Here is a 15,745-nt window from a genome sequence, read left to right on the forward strand (position 1 = left end):
GAACTATGCTACAGAAAAGTCTATACATGTTTACAAGCTTCAATTCACCACACTACTTCAGAACCCCCTCTACTTCTACAATAGAGGGTTGTCTCTTCGAACTCTATTCCAAAACATGTGCACCCACAATATCTATTAGAAATCCCTCTATTCATCAGACACCTAGTAAGTCAGACGTCAATAGCACATACATATGCTTATTTTTGTGAAGGCCACAAAATTATAAGGTAGATAATATTGACAAGAATCGCGAGTTGCAGACGTTTAAATCAACTTAAATCAGCTAAAAGGTCACAAACGTTCTATAATTTATTAAATTAAAATTGACAATGTCTCAAGAAAAAAAAAAAAACCCCAAGCATTGCAAATAAATGTGCACCAAAGAATCCATCAATGTAAGCTGCCACAAGTCAGAATACCCTTCTATGCAAATTTGCAAAGATGCTTGAACGAGGTCAAAAGTTAGATAATTGAGGGCACATTGCTGACAGATATGTGGGCATGCAAGATTTTAGTTTAAGGTAGCAGCTTGCCTTGCAGTGGCAGGCAGCACTTTGCACGCATATCACCAGGGTCAGCAATTCGAAAGAAATGTTAGTTTTCAGAAAAGAGTAATGCAATTCTGTTCTGCTGGAGATCTACTTGCTTGCCTTATTGCTAAAGATATATCTTCCTGAAGAATAGATAAGCTCTCAATTGATATCAAGTGATCGCACCCATAATGCCCATGCCACAGGCCTGAACACTTTCACCATTATTGTAGTTCCCTATTTCTGAGTAATAAAAGGTATATTAAAGACTTGGCATTACTGATGCTGGTTGTCAAAAAAGGCAAGAGAAAATAGTAAATGAAGATTTCACAGCAGATGTTTACTTGCCAGGAAAGTGTATTCTACATAGGGACTTTCCCCAGAAAACGTGTTCTGAGGAACACAGGTCTATAAAGCATGTGGCATAATCATTACAGCAATAAACATGTGATAAAAGCATAAAAAATTGTTTTGCTTTCCCACAGTGGCAATTCTATTCATAATATGCAAATACACGGGAAGGGTCAGCAAGTAGTGATGTAAATATGGTAAGCTGTCTCCTGCAAAACATTTTATGTTATCTAGCTTACGAGACAAGACAGGCTGCCTATTTTTCTACTAACCTTGAATAAAAATGAACATGTGGTGCAATATTACGAAACAAACCAGATGTTGGTTACTGTTCCAATACTAGCTCATAAATATTTCTGTACACTGTATGTAGCTTTTGGAAATAGTAATTGTTTACACCATGAGACGAAAGGTGCCTATAGCACTTTATTAATCTATAACAATTCCCATAGCTTCATACGCTTTTCTAACTTTCTCAACAAATCTGCTAAAAGCACTCAGAAAGAATCATTCCCATGGTACAAAAGTAAAAATTCAAGTGAGAACAATGAGGTTTTAATTTAACAGAATATTCTCACACGTACGAGACCTTAGCATACACATTTGACAGCAAGTCAAAAATAAAATGACAATAAAAGGCACAGGACAGTGGAGGTGTAGACAATATAGTACTATGAAAAAAGGAGCCAACAAGAGTGTCATTAACACAGACTATTAACAAAAAAGAAAAGGAGTGGGAGAGAAAGCACAGTAAGCAACATTTAACACTCAGTCACAGCAGTTGCAGCACTATAGTTGAATTCATGAAGGACATTTTGTGAAGTTCAGTCAGAGCTCAACAAATTGCTTGCAGAAATGAGCACAACAGTTGGCAGTGTCCATCCAGTCAAAATTGCTGCTGTATCCCATACTGGTGCACGTGCGTTTATAAGAATGCTCTTGAGCTGGAGTTAAAGAACTGTGGAGACATTTAATGAAGAAATTTCACGGAAATAGGACGAGAGTCATTTAAGGTCTAAGTATGACCACAGCCTTGAGATCTGCCCCATTAAGGACAGAGTCACTCCTTCATCATGATGTTGTTGGTCTTGGACGTAGAATCAGCCTCCCACCCTAAGGAAAGAGATATCAATTGTCATATAATGTAAATGGCCCTTCAATAACACCCTGCAACAGCTTCTGGCAACATTGTTACAATAGGCCGCCACAACCTGTCGGTGAGGTTAGTATTACATTATCAGCGATACTACGAGCGCATGCCATTTCGGAGCAGATAAAAATGCCTTTTGGAGCAGTAAAATGGACCTTCAGGGCAGGCTTATGAAAGCGATTGCAAACTATATTATATGAAGCTTTTACGGCGGGCAAGCTATGTGAAAGCAGTAAGTGGTCGATGGTTAATAAACTCAATCCAAACACATAACCTCAATCCAATGCAAAGTTGCCATTTGGTGCAGAGTCGACCAAAATCTTAGCAGCTACGGTACGTCATTTTGAAAGCCGTGAAATCGCCTCACCAACAAAAGGGAGGGATAAATGACAAATTGAATAGCAGAAAAATTGTTCACAGCCGCCATGTCTGCGAGACCATGCACATTATGTTAAAAAAATCAGACACGATACAGTGTCCGAAACTTTGATCACCATTTTAGAATGGTCATACAGGAGAGGAGCGTGATGTCTGGCTTGACACCAGCGCGATCACTCGCTGCTGTTTGAAAAGCAATGCTGTCCCACTGCCTGAGCAACCCACACGCGGTGGGGTGGATGGTGTTGAAAACAGACAACAGCCCAAGAGTGAAACAACTGTACAATCCATGCGCAATTCAAAGGCTTGATTCGGTCCATTGCGAAGTTAACGCAGCTGCTGGCCCACGCCATTCCACTTTCGATGGCGTGGAGAAACAGTGCTTGAGGACCACGTTGCATTTTCTAAAGCCCAAGCAACCCTTTCGGCGCAGGGTGGATGCAGATTTTTCATATTTTGCTGAAATGTAGCCGGATGTAGCAAGGTTCGCCTCTCAGCACAGCTCGGCGCAACTGACACGGAGGTAGCATCACTGCATTATCAATAGTGCCCTCCTGTTTCTTACAATATTTAAATTCCAGATTTTAGAATGAATGCAGCATGAAAGAGTGCATGAATCACCTTTTTATACTTCTTAGTTACATGACAGAACAAAAGTTTTAATAATGTGGGAGATATTTACTCTTACCTTATAACAAAATGCAGCCATCAAAACAGCAAAGGAATCATAAAGGGCTATATAAAGTGATTTCAAGTTTTTCAGGAAAATTTAACATTACACAGCAATAGTAATATATTAATACTTCTTCACTTCAGTTACAATAATAGAAGATTTAACAACAGTTTGCATAAAAGAGAGAATAGATTATGTTACAATTCAACCATTGATTAAAGGGCAACTGTGGCAATTTTTCAGGGTCAAAGAATCTAAACAAAATTACTATGTGTTCTCTTGAGGACTCTGATCATCTACGCCAACAGTACGACAAAGTTATTTAGTTTATCCGAAAATGAATTTTAAAGATTGTCATATCATGCGCCAAACTTGCACGCTTAATGCATGTTATTTTACTAGCCATCCTGTGCTTGCTGATGTCAGCACCCAATTAGTGAGCAGACAATGGCAACCAAGGAGTGGGTGCCTACCAAGCAGTGCCAGTAAGTGCACCTCTGTTTGGAGTAATGAAACGATACATCACGACATGAAACCTGTACATATGGTATTGGCTCACAGGTATCTCTAAAGCACACAGACATCTTAATGTCGTAACACATGATAGTGAACAGCTTCTTTGATTTTCTTAAACTTCTTAAATTTGGGCTTGATGGAAGCTTTCAGGCTTGTAAAACCAAACCACGGTAGGCACTTCAAGGAGAACACTGTGCTCATGCTACCAAGGGTAGGCACCGATGTCATCACGCGAAGAGGCTTTTCAGGTTACCCAGCTGAATTTCGTTTTTGACATCATGCTTTTTAAAGTGAAGCTTTCCTTGCCTTATCCCCCCGAGTTGCGGGTGATGGCTGTTGCTCTTTTGCCGATTGTATAACTTGGGCCACTGGGTATCAGAACATTCTTGGCCAATTCCCAGAATGGGTATGTGCCACAAAGTGGGTGCCCGAATAGATAAGCAGAACAAGAGGCAAGCAGTGTGAAGAAGTTGGATACACAGATGGGAAGAACTCAGCATCAAAAGCAGCTGACTGTGGAGAAAGAAGTTGGTGAATAAAATGGGACCAGAGCGTGCATTAAACTAGGAGTGTTGAGCTACATAGAAGTACAGAAAGAGAAGTGAAGACATTTCCGTAAAAATCAAAGAACGCTTTGCTTATAATTAATTTCTACATATGCATGCAATCTGCCGATCTTCATTATTGAAGTTTATTTTTAAGTCTTTAAGCTAATCAAGTCACTCTACATGCGACAGGAGGATCTATTGAATTTGAAAAACGACTTATTCTAACATTAAAAAAAAGAAGATCGGCAGAGTTTCCCTTTAAAGAATAAAAGGAAACAGCAGTAAGAACTATTTAGCAGCTTTTCATTTTCCTTACTGTACATTACAATTAAAAAGCCTACAAGTCAAATGCAAGAACAGGGAATATGACTAACAACTGATACCAAACATCAACACAATGTAACCGCAACTATCTCTTTCACCAAGCCACCCCCCAAAAGAAAACACACACACACACAAGAATGAACATAAGAGAAACCTGATCCCTGACTGGCATCAGAAACAGAACACTCCTTTGTGATGAAAATAACAACAGGGCCCACATCAGTTGATCTGACAGTACAGCTGCATTATGCAAATGCTGATTTGAAAGTACGTACAGTAGTGTCAATAGTGACTGACAAGAATGGCAGCCAAGATAGTTCACATGTACTTACATCATCACAGGACATGTTGAAGTCAGACAGAACATTTCGCACCCTTGAAACAATGCTGGAAGTTTTGTATGAGTCAAGGGGGTTGAAGATAAAAAAAAAATGTTTTTGGACACTGAACAACACTGCTCATGGTGCAAATAATAAAACATATGTAATGATCTAAAGATGTTGGCATCTCCATCTCCACTATAGATCACCATCTTCAGTAGTGTGAATACCCTTTTTAATGTCAAAAATTCAGCAATTTACTGCAACTGCATAGAATTCTGAATTTCCAATGCATCGTCAGAACTATGTACATAACTACCGATAAGAACCATGCTTAGAACTTTCTCACAGAACATTTGCCTATCAGTAGAGCATGATGAAGGAGGCACGTAAAAAAGAAGATACTTGTGCCACCTGGGCTTGACCAAACGAAATACCCCAGCACAAAATCTGTGTGGCGAGGTATGTGCGTGAAAGTGTAGAAATTCAGAAAGCAAAAAGGATACATGGATGGAGTGACCACCCTTTTATGAATGCCCATCAAAAACAGGATGACTAAGATGATGCTGCTGATGGTGAAGAACATGTGGTTCATCAACGACTGCACAAATGTGGCCTGAAAAAGAACAATAGCTGTGAGAACAGAAGTTCCTCGTCAGCCATCTAAAGCAAAGCGGGTGTGCACTAAAGAGCAGAACTTCGTGCCATAGTTTTCCACCTTTTGCATGTTTTGGGCACAAGTTGACAAACACATGTTTCACAGTGGCCAGAAATTAGTTTACAACTAACTGCAAACCACAACAGATGCATGCCACATATAAAACAGAAGTAATAGAAAAGACAAGCATCTGAAGTACCTAGGTGTTCATAGCTGCAAAATTATGAATCAGTAGTATGATTAAATAAAATTTTCTTGGACGTGATGTCATGCGTGATCTGAGTACTTCAAGTGCATTAGTGCCAAGGGATGTGGACGTCTTTTCCCTGCAATTTCTTATAAAATGTAAAAACCATGCACACAGACTAATTGGCACAAAATTCCAAAGCTGCTGTGCGAGAACAGGCCCTGCTATTTACCTCCTATATACTGCACTTTAGACTGCTCATTATTTTATCTCAGCAGTCTAAAGTGCATGGTTTCACATAAGGGCTCATATGGATTATATTTATTAATATTAATTGGTGCAATTCCAAGACCGAAAGCTACATAAACAACCTTGCCGCAGCTGGGGCTCTCTAATATGCACCTAAATCCCAGCACCTAAATCCATTTTTCCCCTATCAGCATGCGATAATCATGGGCAAAAGTCAAAATCAAAGCCATAACATTGTGCACTGTAATAGAATAACACAGCTGCTCAGTCAATATAATTTTGAATATCGCTGTACTGCATAGATAATAAATTGCTGGTGGATTCAACACAAAGATTAACAGTGAAGTTTCACAAGTGTTGTGACGACAGCAGTCTTGTACACGTTACAGAAAAAAGTAACCAATCACAATTATTTCACTGAAAAATGTAGTTGGTTACAGTTACCATTACTGCCTCATGAATGTAGCTGACCAATTACTAGGAAGTAACCAATTACTTTTATATTACTTTCCTCCCGACATTTATAACCATTCGAATAATACAGCAAACAAAATAAGCTCGCCTGGCCCTCAGTTCTTCTTCTGCAGCCCTTCACACATTGTTTATCAATAAAAATTGCGTTTCAAAATTTTTGTTGGCTATATTCTCTTGTTACTTGTGAGGAAATCAGCAGCAATATTAAAAGCTCGCTCTATGAGTGCGCAGGAGGGTAGGTCGATGTTGTAATGCACAAACACTGGACAAGAAAATAAGTGAACAAAAGTCAAAAGAGTTGCTACATTGTAGGGATTCCTTTTTTGACGCTTCGCGAGGGGTGCAGCGGCGCTCTGACCACTCAAGAACACGAAAAGGCATTAGCATTGAAAAAGGCATTGCTACAAAATCGTGGCGTTGGTTTGGCCAAAGCTCTTTTACGCATCTGCAGTGATGGCATTCCAAATAGTTCTGACTGAAGCAGCTTTCACATACTTGTCCATAAGACAAGAAACTTGTGAACACCCCATTAGCCACTCATGACCAGAACATGACGTGACCAGAACTTGACATTATGCAGTCCTGTATACCTTTATACAAGTAAACCGCACAAATGGTTTGCATGGCTTCATTTTTATCTTCTAATACTGCGTCAGCTCAAGAAGCCAGATGTCCCTTTACTAAACAGGTTTTGCAGCCGCTAACATCACTAGGACGTTTGGAGTGTGTGTGTGTACAGCGTTCCAACATTTTATTACCTCATGGGGGCTTCAATCGGCACATCTGTCAGCGCCATTTCACAGAGTGCATCTACAAAGCAGTCAGCATAGTTGCATGCATGCAGAGCATCTTAGTGCTGGTCGACACTCCCGTGAGATTATTCTCTTGGAGAGCGGTACATAAGGAACACCATTATACACAAGCTGACTGTGTAGTCACATTATAAATCACACGTCCTGGTGGCATTAGCAACACTTATGTGCTAAATTCCAAATGCCGCTGATACATCACATGGAAACCACCTACTGAGAAGCGAACTCTTAGCTTTATCCTAGTGCTAGAAGATATGCAGCACAGGCTCTATGGGCTGCTAAAATTACATAAAAATGTTGAAGTTCATTTTTGCTTGCTCCATTGTGTCAGATCCACCAAAACTACTCATTAAACTGACAATGTGACATAAAACATGTGCTGGATAAACATGGGGTGTGGGTGCTGCTGTTCAGTCAGATAAAACGGGACACGACCTCAGCGCGCCATCGACAAAAGCCACAAGCAAAACGAATGAAAGCATGACTGCACGAACTTGCGAGCGGGACATTATGATGCTAGCGAGTGCCGCTGTAGATTTAACAAAAAAAAAAAAAAAAAAGAAATATTGCACAGCTAGACACACTACGCATGCAGAACACCGACAGGTACAACGTGAAGTGACCGCTTATCTGTCGAGAAAACGTTGTTTTTAAGTGTAGGAGGAGCCATTTCTCAGCAGGTTTCGCGAATGCAGATAATATGCACAAATGTTATCAACCGAACGTAATCATATTACTTTACTAAACATATTAAACTGCGAAAACCGAATTCGGTATAGGCAGTCCGCAAAACATTTCGCACTCAAAATCAAGCGTCTACTTAATGAATACCTGTGATGTGACCGGGTCCATCAACCACTGCCAAGCACCTATCGCCGTGCAGATCGAGCTTATGAAGAGAATAACTGAAGGAGAGAAAGTGGTAAAAATTGCAACAGTGGCAAATATTATTCAGGACGACACATGCAAATAAATAAGTTTTGAATGTCAAACGTTTGCCAAAATGAAGCGGTAAGAAATTACTTCTCCAACGCTTCGTCTGAGGGTTCAGGTAACCGATCACCTCCGTTAGCCGCCGTTCGAAGGCTTTGAGATCTGGGCAGAAACGAAGAAATAACACTATGACAACAGATCAGAACCTCAGACGTACGAGAGCGTTGCGCACATGTTTATGAGCGAAGAAGTACAAGTGCTCTCACCCTCACAAGCTGTTTGTTCAAGTGACATACTGAGCGTTTCAGCAAGCGGCGCACCTCAGAAAAAGTGGCAGCCTTTTCACAACAAAGCCACGGGAGAATGAACACACATGTCCACACGCTCGCACTACACGTCCTCAAGCAAGACCACCGCAATGACCATAGAATAGCGTGCTTAGTTTGTTGAGTACGCATACATACTACATACAACTACCTGCCAGTCGCTGCCTGTACTCTCCCAGCGTACCCAGCGACTCGCTTAAGTTCTTGCTTTGGCTCGCTTTGACTTTTCAAGAATCATGTTTCGGTTTCGATGATTTCGATCCATGAACTACTGGAACTCAGTAGGTCGTGGGCGCGTCCACGTTATGTATTCTCGGTTCTTCCCGGCATGGAGGAAGGAAAACAGCTAAATTGTTCCCGGCATCTGGTTGCACACGTCGTTGTTTTGGTGTGCCAACACGTGTTTTTGGTACGATCATGCCCAGACACGAATTTGATGTCTAAAACTTTATGTAGCAGAACGAATTCTTCTGTTGCGGTTTGGGCCATGTAAAACCGTCACACAAGCATTATTTTGGAATAGTGTTACGAAGTTGCAAATCACTTTTTATATATATAAGAGAAAATAATGCTTGTTCTTGTCTCGTCTTCTTTTGGGTGTGTATGTTGAAAGAAAAAAGAAAAAAAAAAAAAGGGGTCCTAGGGTAAAATAGGTGACTCGTAAAGTAGCGAGGGATTGTGGGATCGCATTTTCTAAGTAATGCTTCTATACGCTTGATAAATTATCGTATAACGATAACTTTTTCACCTGTCTGACTGACCCGCAGGCAGAGCAGTCAGTGACGGTGCGTCCAAGCAACGGCAAATGTCGTAGAGCTAAACCTGGCAGAAACAGAAAAGGCCGCCGAGCGGCCGAAACGAAAACCATAGTTCCTTTATGATTAAAAGCGTATCCTTAATTGCATTTCTTGGCTCGTCATCGTCGCGCCCAGAGTGAACGGAAACCTAGAAATCAGCTGCATGAATGGTACGACATTGCTGGTCGACAAAGCGGACGGAAAGCTTTGCACGACTGACAGTTGAAACCGCGTAGAAAAACACGTGCGCTGGGCATGCCGCCGATGCCGCCGCGTCGTCCGTCGAACCGGAAGCTGGTAGCAGACGGCGCGCCCCATAATTCCTTGCGTTTGCTCGTTTTACAGGTAACGTGCGTCACTTCCGCACCGGTCCGCGAGCCTGTCCGCCATCTTTAGGCACCTGCGGGCCTGCGGAAGCGTGCTGGGGCAGGCTGCGCGCGCTGACGCGTTGTTGATCCGAAGTTCCTTCTCGCGTCGTGATCATGCCAATCTGCGCGATTTTCGGTTGCCGCACAAGAGGTACCACTGCCGCGAAGCCGAGCTACGCAGAACCGGGCGTAGGTCCACACCAAACGTAATAACATGGCAGTGCGAACGCACAAGAATGCTGTCGGAGAAATGTCGGTGCCTGTGGCTTTCCCGGATAAATGGGAAGGACCTGAACAACGTGCGTGTCGTCACTTTGTTTCGGGCGAGTATATAACACGCCAAAACACCGCACATCACGCATGATCGTAAAAGGGCGGCAGCGAAAGCCCCGTACTGGTTGGTGACCACCCGCTCCCACACGCATAGTCGCCTTTACCGCTCTGAAAAACGCCCGTGTACTTGTGTTGTAGTGCACGTTAAAGAACTCTGAGCGGTCAAAATTATCCCGGAACCCTCCACTGCCGCGTGTTTCACAATTAGATCGTGGTTTTAGCACGGAAAACCCCAATTTTGTTTTTTTTAACAGCCTACAAACTGCTTCGCATCGTCATTTCTTGGTATGTGTGCTTCGCTTAGCGATATGCTAAGCAATATTTGAATGTCTGCATGCTTTCAATATAGTAGGCTACTTCTATTTAACGCAACAAAATTCACATGCACGGACATGCACCTAACTCTAAACCAAAACTCGCAGAAAGAAACGAACACACGTTTTGAAGCTTGGGGAAAAAGTGCATATAGGTGAACCATTGTGGCAAGAAAGCTTTCCCTGAACGAAGCAGCACAAAAAATACTGAGACAGTTTTCTCTGCCGCACGCCAAGAAACATATGCTTTCATTGACTCACCTCGACGAGGACGACGGTAAGACCCGACGACAGGCGCTTCGCTGCAACCTTCCTCATCCAACCGCTCGTGAAGTAATTGTGCGCCTTCAGCGATTTGTAAGCCTTTATTTCGTTCAGCGTGACGTAGCTCGTGGACGGGACAAGATAATTAATAATATCCACGTACGTCGTGGCGGGGTGTGTTATCCACGCCAACGTGCAGCTAGTATGGGTCCACGCTGTCGCACATTCCGACCTTTTCTTTGTAGCGAGCCCACGTCGGCCCTACAAGCTCGTCCATGTAGAAAGGGCAAAATTCAGGGCTCCTGACTTTTGCCATCGCAAAGCTTTCACGAAAGCAAACACGCGGCGCTAACACGTAGAAACGAACGCCGAACACAAACGCAGCGGGCCAGCGGCTAGTAGCGAGGTGCCTAGCGATGGCGGACGGTCGGGGCAGGCGGCGGATATGACGTCATGTGCAAACTATGTATTCGAACCAGGGTCTTCCAGGAATCGCCCTATGCGGTACCCATAGGGCTTTTTTTTTTTTTTTTTAATCCTACACTGGCTACACGAGTGTAGCTAGTGTATACAGTCCCCATTTTTTTTTACTTGGTGTAGAAAAGTGTAGATCCGCACACCTACACGACGCCATTTTTATAGCTGCAGTGTAGCATGAAAACTACACTTTGTACACTGCGGTTTCGTTGAGTGTAGTGAGCAGACGACAAACAAGCAGGCTGGCGTTGCAAATGCGGGGCGCCATTTTGTCTGCGACTGTCTGCGGCGACGATAGTGAATGTTCGCTGCAAGGACGGCAACGAAGTGCTGGCAGGACCATGTGTCATAGAGTAAGGTGAGCTAATCTTCAAACAAGATAAAAATATCTTGCTCACGCATGGGGCGGGCTGTTTCAGACTCCGCGCTGTCTTCGTGCACTGCGCATTCGCGATGTATTTCGTTGTAGTTTGTCTAGATTTGTTGATGAAAGGAAACTCGTACATAGGCGTTTAGTTTCAGGCAAGGGCATATACGCAGCCAGTAAGTGCGAAGTCAGGCGAAGTGGGGAGTCGGGCGCTTTTCGGCTGCTGATGCAGAAGACGACGCGCATTCTGCTCTGATTGGCTACAGCTCAGCGAGTCAAGTGCAGCACATAGCCTCTGCTCGGCACTACACTCGTCTACACGAGCCTGCACAAAGTGTAGGTAAATAAATAAAAAATTGAAGTCCTATCGTCCAAAGCGCATTCCTCAACTTAATTACATAGGGATATTGTCACAAACGTTGGGCGAATGTTATATTTATATGGCGAAAAAAAAAATTACAGAAAAAAGAAATATGGCATGCTCGATACATACTATAATTAAGAGCCAAGACAAGAATAAAAATAAAGGCCGAACATCATTAACGTACTGTCGTTTGTTGCACGCCGCTTTACCGATCGGCATGGGCAGGGGCGAATTATCCAGGGTTCAAAGGGTTCAAATGAACCGGGCCCTCCGGGCTTAGGGGGCCCCCCAGATGGCTGGAAAAAAATTGCAGACTTCGTGGTTTGGTTCGAAAAGTTTAGTCCTCCTGCTGATTTCCCCTGATTGAAACAGAGATTATCCATTTCAATAATGAATGCTTCGAAAAGGCTGTTCGTTGCATAATGTGCATAATCCTGAAGTCAGCTCACATTTCTTTAGTCTGAGGTAAAAACATTGCACTCGCCCATAACCATGCATCGCGTAGAGAAACGGAGCTGATACAGCTGATGGACACAGACAGCCGACGGACTGGGATTTCCGCAGCTACGGTCCAACAGTTTCAGAACGCGCAATGTAAAGGCGCATAGAGAGCGGTTTCTATTTGAAATCTCGTTTATTGCGCTGAAAAAAAATTACCGGAAATAAGCTGACGCAGAGGTTTCTATGCTATACTATGCTTTCATGATAGTGCAAACAACGCCGAAAGAAATATTCATATGGTAGGGAACTCTCCGATTATGGAAGGACTCCGACGGAGTGATGGCTTGATTATTCGCTCCCGGCCCCCGTCGTCGTTCTTTCTCAATTCCTACTTGCGGTTTATACGGAGACTTAAGATACCATTATTTGGTAAAAGGTTATGCACAGAAAACATCTACAACACACACACACTGTACGTCTGGCCGCCGGCGGACCCTCACCGCAGCTGCTTGATCGAGCGTGGCGATTGTAGACCTAGCTCGAGAACGAGCGCGATTGTGGTTAAATACCGTAGCATTCACATTCCTTTCTACTCCTAAGCGAAAAAGTACTTAGTTCGAATCTTCAACCGACCATCACTTTTCCACTTCTTTCCCCCTTAAAGGAAAAATGGGACATCCGCCCAATCGTAGCAATGCTACAAAAGAAAAGCCTCGCAGTTGAAGAAAAATTCCTCCTGGTCGGGGACGTGAACCCGGGACCACCGCCTTTCCGAGGCAGCCGCTCTACCATCTGAGCTAACCAGGCGGCTAGCAGATGGCAGGGCGCAGTCGAATGTATCAACAACTCGAAGTAAAGGCAACTGTTTATCGTAATAGTTCTGCGGAAACCCGCTAGGTGAAGAGAATTAAGTAATTAAAGGGAAAATGAGACATCCACCCCCAGTCGTAGCAATTGCTACAATATACTTATATACACTTTACCAGTAGATTGCGCAATCCTCTGCATAGCGCATGCAACCACGGACCGCCGAGGTGAACATGATGCTTCTCCGAACCGACCGGATGCGCGCTGTCTGTCCGAGAGCACCTAGCACCTAACGCCTCTCCCGCGTTCAGCGAGCGCCCAGAGAAAGCGAAAACAATTGACACGATACGACAGCACTGAAGGCACGAGCACGTCAGAGCCACAAGTTCCTTCAGCTAAGTTCCGCTGTGAAACCTTCTTCGTCATGATTGACAATCTCCTGCACGCTCTCACAGCTCGCTTGAGCGCTTACACCGAAGTCTGCTCGCACTTTGCTGTTATTACAGATTGGAACTGCTTTTCCTGAGCGCAGAGGCACCTGCAGGCAATGGACTTCGTGAAAAAGTATCCTTATGATCTGACTGGCACATTTCCCGATGAGCTTGAACAGTTTATTTTATTTGCGAGCAACGAAGGCTGTTGTTCTGTGGCATGCAGACATGCTGAAACTTTTAATTCGTGAAAAGCTTGAAGGTTCATTCCCAGATGTCCATGTTGCTGTTAGAATTTTTTTGTGCTTGATGGTCCCAAATTGCACTGGCCGAACGATCATTCAGCAAGCTGGAATTGATCAAGAACAGGCTTCGATCAACGATGACTGACAGCCGCCTCAGCGATTTGTCGCTGCTGAGCGTGGGGACAGAGATTCTTAGGAGGGTCAATGTTGGAGATCTCGTCAAGAAACTGTCCCAGCAAAAGGCACGAAAACACTTGTAAAAACGTATATATACCTTTCTTTCTTTTCTTAAAAGATGAATAAAGAGAAGTAGATAGAGGAAGCCATTTTTCACGAATGCGCTTCCTGATTTTCGAGGGAAGATGTTGTCCATTGAAACAATGGTAAACTGCGCTAATGGTTAAGGGGAATGGAAGAAACACATACAACACTTAGACTGCACTTCTAAGTGTCGTATGTATTTCTTCCTTTCGTCTTAACTTCTCGCGCAGTTTACCCTTCTTTCAGAATGAACCAACTAGCCCGACAAATCTTAATGCTGTCTATGGCTCTTCGTCTCCTGGTATAATTCAATTCCAATGACCATCTCTCCCCGTGCTCTGCGAGAAAGTAGACGCCCAGGCGATGTTCATAAACACTCCGGAGATTCTTCGAGTAATATACGGCATGTGTTCTTTGTGGCGAATTCTAAAAAGCGTCAAGTCTCAAGAATGACGAGAGAGTAGGGAGGGGGGGGGGGGGGGGGCTTGTTTTTTTAAAACCGAGCTCTACACGTATTCATATTATTTTTCAACTGCAGGAACTGGATACCCTACGACGTAATCAACAGATTAAAACAATATATTTGTACGTTCTATGTAATTTATGCACAATGCCTCTCGCGAAGCTCTCTACAGCACAGGCATCTACCCTTCGCATGCTTCATAGCATGCAGGTCATACCCTAGTCTTTATACCCACAGCCAGTTCATCGAAGCCCTTCCTCCAGCATGCCCAGATTGTGGCGCCGCTTGTACGTTAGATCACATGCTCTGGCAGTGCCCCTCATTACAGGGTCCTCAACGCACAACCGAAGAGGAATGGAGCTCCATGCTCAGGAGCTCAGACCTTCCACATCAACTCAGGGCCGTCCAGAGGGGCCGCGACGCGGCTAACGCGGCGGCGAGGCTCGGCCTACCCGTCCCGACGTGGGAGCGGCCCGCTGCTCCACCGCCCTTGGGCAGTAGCTTTCGTCGGCACCTAAATAAAGTTCTCTGTCTGTCTGTGTGTCTGAAACGCACATCTGTGAGGTGCAACGTCGTACTTCCATGTAGTGATGCGATATACTGTATGTAGTAAGAATGATGGGATAACGCACGACGTCGCGCTTACTCCTTCCAACAGGCTGACACATCAGTAAAACAAAGTTGATGCATCACGTTTGTCTCACAACCAATGGCACATCATACGGCAAAAGGGCAGACTGAGTTATCTCCAGGTCCGCTCACGACGTCTGGGAACGCGGGACTAATCCACTGAGGGACGCGCACATGCAATGCAAGAGTGCGCGTCGCAGCCAGGTCCTTGTCGCATCGACGCGAGGTCTTGAGTCTGACAAGCACACTCTAGCGCCCATCACTTACTGACTGCATATTTGCACTATAAGTACGTGAGCAAAAGTATATCGCGAATGACTCTGGAACGCAGTAAGCGTATATTCGTTCAACTCTCATCCCGCAAGAAGCAACACGTAACGTGCCTTGCAGAGCTCGTCCCTTCTGATGGATGCCGACGCATTATCATCAGCATCATCGTAGTCGTCGTCGCCTACTTCAGCTACGTCCACTGCAGGACGAAGATCTCTACAAGAGATCTCCAAATACTCCTACCTTGCTGGCCGATTCCATCATTTGCCTGCAATTTCTTGATCTCATTACACCACACACTCAGCAAAATTATACCCTCAAGGGTGGATTAGAGGTCGAGACATTCTTTTTGCTCCCATTCTTTCTCCGAAATTTTCCAAAATAGGCGCATTCGGTAGCAGAACACCCTGAATGCACCCTTTCATTAATTTCAGGGTGTTAAATGGGTGTTTTAAACGAATTATACTCCTTACAGAATTTAAGA

At 43.9% G+C, this 15,745-nt stretch overlaps 1 protein-coding gene across 1 annotated transcript; it reads right to left on the reverse strand.

The window, feature by feature from the left end:
* Positions 1–336: 336 nt before the first annotated feature.
* On the reverse strand, positions 337–8,626 carry LOC119435990 (nuclear envelope phosphatase-regulatory subunit 1-like). The gene is made up of 6 exons (XM_037702707.2): positions 8,370–8,626; positions 8,194–8,265; positions 8,002–8,075; positions 5,297–5,406; positions 4,803–4,857; positions 337–1,994 (listed from the first exon to the last, which is right to left on the reverse strand). The coding sequence occupies exons 1-6, from the start codon at positions 8,395–8,397 to the stop codon at positions 1,953–1,955; spliced, it is 381 nt and encodes a 126-aa protein (XP_037558635.1). The 5' UTR covers positions 8,398–8,626; the 3' UTR covers positions 337–1,952.
* Positions 8,627–15,745: the final 7,119 nt, after the last annotated feature.

The sequence above is a fragment of the Dermacentor silvarum genome, chromosome 1 (genome assembly GCF_013339745.2).
Source record: "Dermacentor silvarum isolate Dsil-2018 chromosome 1, BIME_Dsil_1.4, whole genome shotgun sequence".
Lineage (NCBI taxonomy): Eukaryota > Metazoa > Arthropoda > Arachnida > Ixodida > Ixodidae > Dermacentor > Dermacentor silvarum.